The 12,479-nt window shown below is 42.5% G+C and overlaps 1 protein-coding gene across 1 annotated transcript in view; it reads left to right on the top strand.

Annotated features, from left to right (window-relative positions):
- The window catches only part of LOC114669329 (zinc finger protein 729-like), a 119,656-nt gene that overhangs the window by 100,222 nt on the left and 6,955 nt on the right, over nt 1–12,479 (top strand). The window contains exon 10 of the mRNA XM_051921747.1: nt 1,672–2,008. Within this exon, the coding sequence (XP_051777707.1) occupies nt 1,672–2,008 (337 nt within the window). The remainder of the gene's footprint in view (nt 1–1,671; nt 2,009–12,479) is intronic.

Below are 12,479 nucleotides of genomic sequence, written 5' to 3'. Positions count from 1 at the left end.
ATAATGTGCAGCGAATACACTTAACTTGAGCATTCCTAGTATTCATCCTTTCTCTTTACGTTTAACATTCGTTTGCTCGGAGGTTGATGCTCTTGCTGCTTCCTGAGCAGCTCTTCTTTACTCCACCCTAGCGGCCACATGCTTCTCTTTCGTTGGCATCTTTTCGCGTTAAAACTGATTAAGTTTGTTTTTGTGTTGCAATTACTTGGTACATTTTCTTTAATCTTTCACTTAAACTGGCACTTAAGTCTTCAATCTACCTCAAGAATGATTAGCAAAGGTGGTAGGGAATGAGAACGGCGCATGCACGGCTGCCCTGCTGTGCTCTGCCGAAAGTTGATTCAACAATCAAATAATAAAATCATCACCCTGAAAGCGCATGGTAGACGTCACGTAGTATAGGTGTACCAAATTTCAAGTTAATAGATGAAACAGTTTGTGAGCTACAGGTGATTTAAAATCCTGGACAGACAAAACGAACACCCACGGTAGCTTATTATTGAAGAAGATGTGTGTGTATGTAAAATATATATTCACGGCATTCGTAGTCTGAATCACAATCTGATTGTATGGGTGGTTACCTACCAGGTAACGCTTGTGGTTGGTCAGCAAGTTGGCTAACATTCGCCGCGGTGCCCTCTTTCAGTTGCGAGAAGCAGATCATAGAATGGTTGAAATAGTTTAATGTCAAATAATGCAAAGAGTACGCGACACGTGTTTCGCCCTAATTCTGGGCTCATCAGGCGTACACACTCACTGCACTCGCTTACGGGAATCGAACCTCGGACGTCAGCGCTAGAGGTGAAGCATTATTTGACAGTAAACTATTTCAGCCATTCTATGATCTGCTTCTCGCAACTGAAAGAGGGCACCTCTTCGTATGGAATTCTCTCCAACTCCACTGAAGGAACACAAGACATTGGTAGCAAACCTCCACATACCAGACGAGCAGCTCTGCAGGTAACCTGCAGCCTCAACTGTGTACAAACCCTTCAGACATGCAGAATGTCGTCCTGTTGATTTGATGTGTTAAAGAGCGATCAACCAAATGAGTTTAAGTCTGTGAGGTAGAATTCCAACTCCTGTTCATGACAACCTTTGTTGGAGTTTTACCCAGTTGCTGCTTTATTTTTTATTTTTGGTATACTCCTCGCTTCCGTTACACCTTGAATTGTAATCTTTACCGTGTAAACTGTCTTATGATGGCTCCTCCTGTCAATTAAGTTCTGCTTGACAGTCGCCCTGAACGTTTGCCTTAATGTGTCCCACGCCACACCTTTGTTTCCACGCAGTTGTCATAGAAATTCAGTAAGCACATCTTAAGGTAAAATAATACATGAGCAAATCTGGTGTCTGGCCATTGACTAACTTTTACATAGATTACACATAAATACTGGTGGGCCGCAGTTGTGTGAGGTGGTCTTCCTCATGCCTGAGGCAGCTTCACTCCACACTTCTTTGTTTTTTCTGCAGTTAATAATGTGATCTGTAGAGTACCAAGATGCTCTCCGTCTACTATAGTTCAGTTTCATTTCAGTGTCCTATCAGCTAAGGTTTAGCTCAAGTTTGGACGTGAGAAACTGAAGTGTTTGTAGAGCTGAAAGGTGCAGTTTTAATGGAATGAAATTCTGTTCTTTCAACAGCAAGGAAGAGGCAGCTGCGATTTACTAGAACACCAAGATGGATGGGAGAGAGGAAACGGATGGGGCTGACATAAACGCCATGGAGATAAGGACTGTGTGCATTAAGGAGGAGGACTGTGAATGGGACTCTTCCTACCCTGACCAGGAGAGTCTCGGGATTAAAGATGAAGATTATGAACTGGTAACTGTGGGCATTAAAGAAGAGACTGAGGAGACGTTGGTGAGCATTGAGACGCGCGCTGGTTCTAAGCGTGTCAATGTGCGGTCCGATTCATTACAGTCTGACACAGAGAGGACAGAGGACCTGTCATCTGTTGGAACTGTGCAAGATCAACCGTCATCGTCAAGTTCTGGAAAGAGTAAGTGTAAAATAAAAATAAAAAAACACGTTTCAGTTTTAGGGTGGGTTGTGTGGGCCTGAATGGGCAGGCTTGTACTTCTTATGTGAGAATAGAAAATGTGGAAAGATTACATTTTTTATGGTGGAAAGTGGGGATAGGGTTTTTTTTTTTTTTTTGTAAATAACAGACTTGACAAGTGTAATCTAAACACGTTTTGAGCAGCATAACCGCACCTTTGTGTTTATGAGTTTTCACGATTCAGGCTGCTGCTTATAGACTGTTCAGTAAGCATTAATCCCGATCATAGAACCCAGAGTTTTATTTTCCCAATTAAAGCTGTCTACTGGAGTTTTTTCTTTTGTTTTCCTCCACTGCCCTCTCAGCATATTACCAGTATTAAGGACATTACCGTGATCTGTTTATGCTAACAATTGAGGTTCATTTTGTTTTATTCCATGTTTAGGGCCCTATGGAGTCAGTTTTATTTTTTCACAAATTCTATTTTATTTTCTTTGATTTTTCGGTTTTCACCATTTTTATTTTTCCTTGATTCGGATTTTTTTTTTTTTTTTTTTTTTACTGTAAGAAAGTAGCAACAGACAATGGCACCTTACATTCCTTTCAATGAAACCGAAACTGCAGACTAGCCCAACTGAACCTTACTTTGCAGTTCCATTCATCAGGTAGGAGCCCAGATCCTCCATGACGCTCTAGACTGAGACTGCAGTAGGACAGCGAGTGCCCTCCAAAATTGTAAGACCTGTTAATAGTTTGATTCACCCTTCTGAGATGAAGGTGAACTTCACTTTTAGAAAAAAGAGAGACCCTCTTTTAAGGGCTCTTTGCGTCTGAGGAGACGCCTGCTCTTCTGCCCAGGTTTGACGGGGCCGAGTTTATAATGGAAGAGTCAAATGTGGATCTTGCGTGCCTCGTCACCGCCTGGCAAAACATTAAAATTAACAGCGATGCTTCTGGATTTAATAAAAGTGGGAACCCGTTAACAACCAGTACCGTTCACTAATATTATTCTACGGGATAAACTGTTAATACCTGTGTAATTTTAATCGGGTAAATGATTCACAGTAAGTACATTACGTACGATTAGAACTGCCTACATAAAAGAATGACCATACAGCTAAAAGTTTACTCGCCTATCACTATGTGGTTTCAGCTATCAGTGGTTTCATCGACAACAACATATATTTTCTTGCCATGAATCTTTCAAACGGCATCCATATGTTATTAAAAGACAAAGGGCAAATGAGTTTGACAAAGACGATTGTCATTTTCTGGCAGCGCGCCTCCCTGTTTCCAATGCTTAATAAAGAAAGGTTTTCGTCATATTTTCAAGTGGTATGTCTGACTCGCATAGACACAAACTGGCGTCTTGCACCTGACAATTTTATTTTTTCCTCTGTTGTTACCTGAAGGGGAACACTTTTTGATCTTCATTTCTCTTTGATCTTGAGATGGGTTTTAGATTTGACGTGATCCGTGCAAGTATGTTTTCATGTCCAGTCTATGGTATGCTGGCAAAACTTACAGAAAAGTTGTTATCCGGATTTGTTAAAGTCACCAAGATATTGTTGTGTCCTCAATTTTGCAGTTAAGCTCGTGTTTTAATTTTTTTCGACGTAGTTAATGTATCTCATACTGCTCACTTCAACATTTATGTCTCGTGCAGCAAGCTAATTCACGAGCCTTTAACAAGAAAACATTAAGGAGACACACACACACACAAACAGAGGCACAACTGAATTTCTACAAAAATAGTGTTTGCTTCAAAAACAACAAAATAGGAAATAGTATCTGAATGATATAACTACAGATTATTCAATCATTTAATTTATTGGGAAGTTTTTGTAACAGTCACCCCTTCTGTCTCTAAATTCCACACATTTCCATTTTTAAATCTAAAATTCATTTTTAAGCCTTAATTCCGTGTGTGTTTTCCGCATCGCATAAATCATAGGGCCCTACATGTTTGACATAAACTTAAACATACAGTTATGGTTTTATCAATCATTGTGCATTTGTGTTTAAATGTTTCCTTCATTGATGTCTTCTTTTGGTTGCTCCCATTAAAGGTCTCCACAGCGGATCATCTTCTTCCATATCTTCCTGTCCTCCTCATCTTGCTCTGTCTCACCCACCACCTGCATGTCCTCTCTCACCACATCCATAAACCTCCCCTTAGACCTTCCTCTTTTCCTCTTAACTGGCAGCTCTATCCTTAACATCCTTCCACCCACAATATACCCCTCATCTCTCCTCTGCACATGTCCAAACCAACGCAATCTCGCCTCTCTGACTTTGTCTCCCAGCCTTCCCACTTGAGCTGACCCTCTAATGTCCTCATTTCTAATCCTGTCCATCCTCGTCACACCAAATGCAAATCTTAGCATCTTTAACTCGGCCACCTCCAGCTCTCTCTCCTGCTTTATGGTCAGTGCCACCTTCTTCAACCCATATAACATAGCTGGTCTCATTGCCATCTTGTAGACCTTCCTTTTCAGTCTTGCTGATACCCATCTGTCACAAATTACTCCTGACAATCTTCTCCACCCACTCCACCCTGCCTGCACTCTCTTTTTCACCTCTCTTCTGCAATCCCCATTACTCTGTACTGTTGATCCCATGTATTTAAACTCCTCTACTAAGGGCTCAGAGCCGATCCCTGATGTAATCCCACCTCTGTCACTCCTACCGCAGACCACACCACGGTGACACTTCCCTCGTACATATCCTGTACAACTCTTATGTACTTCTCTGCCACAACCGACTTCTTCATACAATACCACATCTCCACTCAAGGCCCCCTGTCATCTGCTTTTTCCAGGTCCACAAAGGTGCAATGCAACTCCTTCTGGCCTTGTCTCTACTTCTCCATCAACACCCTCAGAGCAAACATCACATCTGTGGTGCTCTTTCTTGGCATGAAACCTTCCTGCTGCTCACTAATCATCACCCTCACTTCTTAACTGAGCTTCCACTACTCTTTCCCATAACTTCATGCTGTGACTCATCAATTTTATCCCCCTGTAGTTACTACAGTCCTGCACATCCCCGTTATTCTTAAATCTCAGCACCAGTACACTTCTTCTCCACTCCTCAGGCATCCTCTCACTTTCCAAGATTCCATTAAACAATCTGGTTAAAAACTCCACTGCCAACTCTCCTAAACACCTCCATGCTTCCATAGGAATGTCATCTGGACTAACGGCCTTTCCATTCTTCATCCTCTTCATAGCTGACCTTACTTCCTCCTTGCTAATCCGTTGCACTTCTGATTCACTATCTCCACATCATCCAACCTCTTCTCTCTCTCTTGTTCTGTTCATTCATCAGCCTCTCAAAGTACTCTTTCCATCTGCTCAACACACTCTCCTCACTTGTTAGTACGTTTCCATCTTTATCCTTTATCACCCTAACCTGCTGCACATCTTTCCCAGCTCGGTCCCTCTCTGTAGCCCACCGGTCCTTTTCTCCCTCCTTAGTGTCCAACCTCTCTTACAATTCATCATACGCCGTTTCTTTAGCCTTCACCACCTCTCTCTCCACCTTGCGCCTTATCTCCTTGTACTCTTGTCAACTTTCTGCATCTCTCTGACTATCCCACTTCTTCTTCGCCATCCTCTTCCTCTGTATACTCTCCTGTACTTCCCCATTCCACCACCAGGTTTCCTTTTCCTCCTTCCTCTTTCCAGATGCCACGCCAAGCACCCTTCTTGCTGTCACCCTTACCACATCTGCTGTAGTTTCCCAGCTGTCTGGTGACTCTTCACTGCCACCCAGTGCCTGTCTCACCTTCTCCCTAAACTCAACCTCGCAGTCTTCCTTTTTCAACTTCCACCATTTCATCCTTGGCTCTGCCCTCACTCTCTTGCTCTTGATCTCCAACGTTATCCTACAGACCACCATCCTATGCCGCTTAACTATACTTTCCCCTGCCACTACTTCAGATTGACTCTTCTGCATAGGATGTCATCCACCTGTGTGCATCTTCCTCCACTCTTGTATATCACCCTTTGTTCCTCCCTCTTCTTAAAATACGTATTCACCACAGCCATGTCCATCCTTTTGGCAAAATCCTCTGTCCTCTGACCTCCTTCATTCCTCTCCTTTACACCATGCCTACCCATTACCTCCTTGTCTCCTTTGTTCCCTTCACCAACATGCCCATTGAAATCCGTTCCAATCACCACTTTCTGTACCTTGGGTACACTGTTCATCACTTCATCCAACTCACTCCCGAAATCTCATCCATCACACACCCAACTTGCTGTGCATATGCACTAACAACATTCATCATCACACCTCAATTTCCAGCTTCATAATCATCACTCTGCCTGACACTCTTTTCACCTCCAAAACACTCTTGACATGCTGTTCCTTCAGAATAACCCCTACTCCATTTCTCCTCCCATCCACACCATGATAGAACAATTTGAATCCACCTCCGATCCACCTGAACGTAATCCCCTTCCATTTAGTCTCTTGAACACACAATATGGCAACCTTCCTTCTCTCCATCATATCAGCTAACTTTTTCTACCTTTAACTGTCTTAACTGTCAACATTCAACGTTCCTACCCTCAGTTCCACTCTCTTTACTTTCCTCCTCTCCTCCTGCCTCTGGTTGTGCCTCCCCTACTTCTTTCAGTAAACAGTAGCCCAATTTCACCCAGCACCCTTTTGGCTTACAGTACTGGTGGTGGTGGTTTGTAACCCGGGCCTCGACTGATCCCTTTGTGATGTGACCTTTCCCATTTATAAGCACTTGGAATCCGCATGAAGAAACGCATTGGTTTGTGAATCCCCCCAGTGCTGGGTTGTATTTAAATGTTTGGTAATGCATTGTACAGTAGTTGTAAATGTAAGTGTTTTGAGCCTGCACTCCATGGAAAGCATTCTCTAGATTTGAATTCATTGATTTTTGGAGGTTCAGGCTTAACAGCTGGTGGTGTTGGGATCATTGACTGATTAGTTTTTGCAGATTTGTTGACCAACTTCTCTAAGGCATCATTTTCAAGTGCTGCTGTGTTCAATGGGATTGATTCTGGTGAGAATGGGAATGAGAGTGCAAGTTTAGGACGAGACCCTACCATTGTGTAAAGGCCATGTTCTTTTTGTGAAGGCCACGTCCAACCCTCTTATGCCACAAGCAGTCATGGACACCTGCTTTTTTCAAATTCACACCTAATCCCAGATTGTTTTAAGATAGAAGTGTAAGGTTAGGTGTGGAGGGATAACTAATACACCCCAGTGTGATTAGAAGGACCCAGCAGCAGACGGACAGGATCAGGGTGCCATTTTAGTGTTTTGGTTTCTCGGGTGAATGTCAGTGTGGCCGAGAGGTTTGTGGGCCGACTGTCTAATAATATCATATACAGTGATCCTCCGCCTATCGCGGAAGTTACGTTCCAGACCCACCCACGATTGGTGAAAATCTGTGATATAGAAAGACCTTTTTTTTTTTTTTTTTTAATATAGTTTAAGCCTTAAAATACCCCTCCCACACGCTTTAAACACGTAAACTTATTAAAACACATATGATATGTGAATGTTGGGCTAAAGACATGAGTAACATCTATATTACTAAACCACAGTTAATTTATGCACGGCGGACGCACCAAGGCACAAGCGCACTGCGGTGGCACGGCGCCCCAGTGTCAAACGCAGCGGCTTCCCAGAGTCAGTAGGTGGTGCCCAAACACCATGGATAAAAACAATGAACGAAGGCGCCCACACAAAGAAACCGCTTTAGTTCAAATGGGGTTATTGAATTAAATGGAAACTTTACCATGCCTTACGACCTGTGAACTAAACCTGAGGTAAAGTGTGCATGCCAGGTTGTACAGCCGCCCAGACGCAACCGCCCACACCACCGCATATACGATGACAGCCATAAAAAAACATAAACGAGACTGCATGAAGAAAAACAATAACAGAAGCGCGTTGAAATGAACTGTCCCTGGACGCACCCACCCTCCATGATATTTCATCATGCAGCAGCTTCCCACCGAGGCGCATACGTACTGCGCCGTGGCACACGTCCCAGTGTCAAACGCAGCGGCTTCCCAGAGTCAGTAGGTGGCGCCCAAACAACACAACCTGTACACTGCACTTGCTCTAATCCACTGTGCCAGTAATACAGATCACATGACAGTCACAGACTCGAACCCAGCGGCTTCCCAGACTCAGTGGCTGGCACACGAACACCACAACCTGTAAACTAAACTTGCTGTGCTCCACTCTGCTAGCAGTCGGTGTCAGCAAAGGCAACGGAATCACGTCTCCACAATAAGAAACCACTTTAGTACAGATATGCTCATTTAATTAAATGACATTTCCCCAGACGCACCCACCCTCCATGATATGTCATCCATCCAAATATCGGACGGGACAGAAACCGATTGCCCTTTTTGGATTTACGATTCTCTAGATCGCGGGCTGGCTTGTCTATATTATAAAGCATTTTAACACCACACAAGACAAGGCAGTGAGACAGAAGGACAGCTGCTGAAAAGGCTTTTAAATGATTGACAAGCAGGAACGGCACAAAGTCCACTTCTCCTTAGCTTGCATTCAGCTTCCCCCTTCACAACATGAAGTGGCAGGAGCGTAGCACACCTCTGGGGAGTGTGGGGTTGAGAGAAATGATCGAGACCAGATCACCTCGGACAGACACTTCGACACGCCCTACTTACAAGCAATTTTAAACAAGTTCACTGACATCTAACCTGGCAGTTGTTGGAATGCTTTTGGCGAGAAACAGAACACGCAGCTTGCCAGCAGCAGCTGCAGAAAGCCAGCAGATGATCCGAGCACTTCTCCTTAGCATGCGTTCAGCCCTCACCCCCTCATCTTCCTTCTCCTTCAGAACAGGCATCTTGGCAGAAGCAGCACAAAGCCAGTAGCTGATCCGTCCACTTCTGCTTAGCGTTCGTTCAGCTCCCCCCCTTCACAAAGCGAGCAGCAGAGATGTGAAGTGGCAAAAGGACGGCTGCTGTACAGGCTTTTAAGTGACTGACGCAAAGCACGACAAGCGCAACACACAGCTGGCCAGCAACAGCAGTAAGACACCAGCTGAACCGATTGCATCTCTTTAGTGTGCGTTCAGACCCCCCCACTTCACAACGCGAGCAGCATTATAAGTCCTGCAAGAAAGATTTAATCGTGCCCAGGGCAGGAAATAAAGGACAAATATTGTTTTTACAAAAGTTTTAAAGTAAAAATGAAAATATTACATATGTGACAATTCCCTTGAAAATAACAATCTTGTTAAATTGTTTATCTGGTAAACCAAACCCGGGGGTGGGTGAGTGAAGTGAGCACGGGGCTCCTCCCCCTAGTATTAATAAATCTGCAATGTAGCGGGGGCGCGATAGCTGAACCGGGATATAGTGGGGCATTACTGTATAGTCAGAAAAGAGCAAGTAAGAAGTCATTTTGCCGTTCAGCTTTCAATCTCTCTTTGTTAAGCAGTGTTTTGTTTCTTTGTCTGCTTTCATTCTTGTCCTTTCAGTTACCTGTGTGTCCTCCTCTTTATATAAAGTCATACTCTCTCACCAGTGCCAGGGCCTATTTGGAGCATGGATGGGAATCTGTGTGTCCAGAGTTACACCTTCAGGGAGAACATGCAGACTTCACACAAAATCCATTCTAAGAGCCCACACGCGGGAGATAGGGCTTCTGACAGTTTCATTTATCGCGGTGTTTAATGACTGTTAGATATGAGTTGAGAAACTAAAAGATTTTCAAAAACGAGTGTAGCACCCACAGCTTCTCTATGCAGTGTAGTGCAATCTGCAGTTTTGCTGCATTTCGTAACACAAGCTACGATGTGATGTGAACAGCAGAGCTCTTTTTCCCTCAAAAGAGTAAAAGGCCCACTTGACCTGTAAAGCAGTGGGCTGTTTGGCCGTCGGTCTGTGGAGCTGTAGGAGAGGCGGCGGTAAAAATCAGTGCTGCAATAACTGAATGGCATCCAGATTTTTGTGTGTGTGTCTTTCTGAACTCGGAGATGAGAATAAAAGTAAAATTTGACAACTTCTCGGATTTTAAAATATTAGAGAAAAGTGCACAATATAGAAGAATGGAGTTTGGAATTCTTCACATAAGGCATGAAATGAGTCTTAATGCTGTCCATAAGAAAACCATGAGCAGAAGCAATTAAAGGTTTTAATTGGAAGTTGAGATGTATAGAGTCTGCCATGTGTGGTGTACAAATCAACAGGTAATACTTGAGCTGTTTAACTCAGTCCTGAAGACATGTTGGTCTACACAAGACAAGACCGGGACACTCGAGAAAGTTTAAAGAGCTACCTGATATGAGAAAAGGGGGAGATGAGTGATGTCAGAGTCATTGGGGATTAAGAGAAGACATGGAATTGCATAAAATAAGGATGTGAGTTTGAAGATTCAGATGGAGTCTCATTTGTAATGTACTTAATAGTCCAAATATGATTTGTAAGTAATGATAAGTTAAGTAAGCAGGGCCTTGTCCATTTAAGGCTTTATATGTTAAATGGAGGGTTAAACTTACTTGGCAGCCAGTGGTAAGCACTTGAGGACTGGTGGTATGTGTTCGTACTTTGTGTTTCTTATATTCTTGCAGCAGCATTTTGAATTAACTGAAAGCTGCATGAAGAATGATTAGATCAGTCAGTGAACACCACAGGGCAGTAGTCAGTCCTACTAGAAGTAAATGCAGGGATTACTTTCTCAGCAACCTATATATTTACAAAAGACTTAATCTTCCAATATTTTTAAGATGGGTAACACAGATTTTGGATGGTGTGTTTTTAATTACATGCTAGCATCAAAGATAACCACTACACTTCAGGCCAATTAAGTAAAATTAGTGGTGAGTCCACCCTGTGTTTAAAAAGTGACAGAACCTTGTTGTGATCAGCATCATTCCCTCCAATAATGAGCTTTTCTGTTTTTGTTTGTTGAGAGACGAGTCGTTCTCATCCATCCATACCTTTTTAATTTAGTAACACATCTAATTAAGGATAGCATTAGAAACACAATTTGGCCTAAGAGAAAGGCATATGAGTGAAAATTAACATTCTGGTGTCTAATGAGCGTTCCCAGTGGATGCTTGGACCTTAACTGTTCACTTTACAAGTACTGAGCACTATCTAACTTCTGAGTATAATTTAGTAATGTCCGCACATTTCTGTTCATACTGGTAAAGATTTGATAAGAACTAAAGCAGGCAGAGTACTTGTGAGCCCCATGCCCTTTTCCAGCCCTTCTAGTAAATTAGAATGGTCAATGTTACTTTTAATGAAAGCAACATAATTACTGTGAAATTGTTTTCATCAGATGATATCAGAATGTTGTTTACACCTTCCGTATTAGTGCCGTTTCTGTACTATGACCATTGTGGAAGCCAGGCTTCTCAAATTGTGATGTGTAAGGGGAGACTGGGACTTCCTGGCAGCTTCTTTTTCAAGTATTTTACAGAGAGAGAGTAAATTTGAAATGTGTCTATAGTTATTAAGTGTATGTGAGTGTAGCTCAGGTCTTTTAGGTAATGGTTTGATAACTGACACTTTTGAACTATTGAATGTGTGCAGCTCAAACATCCAGTGGACTTTTTACTACTTCAGTTGAATCTCTGTTTTAATATCTAATGCGAGTGCCTCAAAGGATGCAAATTTGTCTACATTTTTAGAGGAAGTTTGTCACAAAGATTTATCCAAGGCCGCCACCTCAGCCTCTCTGCATCTCTTGATTTATGAAGTAATGTGTAACCGTTTGGTGCTGCCTAGGCTAAGGGGAACGTGTCCGATTGATTAAGCTAGGGTTCAGTGACAAGACACAAGTCAGAGTTTGTCCTTGATGCTGCTTTGGTAACAATCATACTATTTTCAAGAGAGTGAATATTTAATAAGCGGTGTTTTAAACTGCAGGAATATTTTTTTGGTGGTGTACTTTTTTTTTGTTTTAAGTTACTGATACAGAGACTCCCAGTCGAGAACCTGATTTTAGCTATTGGTCAGATTATGATCTTTTGGTTATCAAGTGATTTGAATTTTCCTTCAAGACTACATTTTTATGAGGTGCCTCACAACATGGCTTCACAGCCTGTGATGTAAGATTAAAACATCTGGATGACGCTCTGATCAGTCTGACAGGCAGTTTTGCTGCCATATTTTGCGATTAAACAAATGATCCCCTCCAGTTATGATGAACACCGTGTCTCTTGTAAAATCCAGGTCTTTCCCAATTGCTCACAAATTCTATGCGTTTTTTTTGCACACCTGCTTTCTAATCAGCAATGAAGGGAATCCCCTCTGTTATAAATCGCATCCCCTCTGTTATAAATCGCATCCCCTCTGTATATTCTTGATAAGGCGCCAGCCAAAATTTAAATTCGATATTTTCGTTCAACATTAGTGCTTAAATATATGAAATTTCTCTTTAATACCTCAGATTAATGCAAAGTTATATTATTAGTGTTGACCTGCAGTAATAAGGT

Source organism: Erpetoichthys calabaricus (assembly GCF_900747795.2).
Source record: "Erpetoichthys calabaricus chromosome 1 unlocalized genomic scaffold, fErpCal1.3 SUPER_1_unloc_22, whole genome shotgun sequence".
In the NCBI taxonomy this organism is placed as follows: Eukaryota; Metazoa; Chordata; class Cladistia; order Polypteriformes; family Polypteridae; genus Erpetoichthys; species Erpetoichthys calabaricus.
This window is presented reverse-complemented; position numbering and strand designations above follow the sequence as displayed.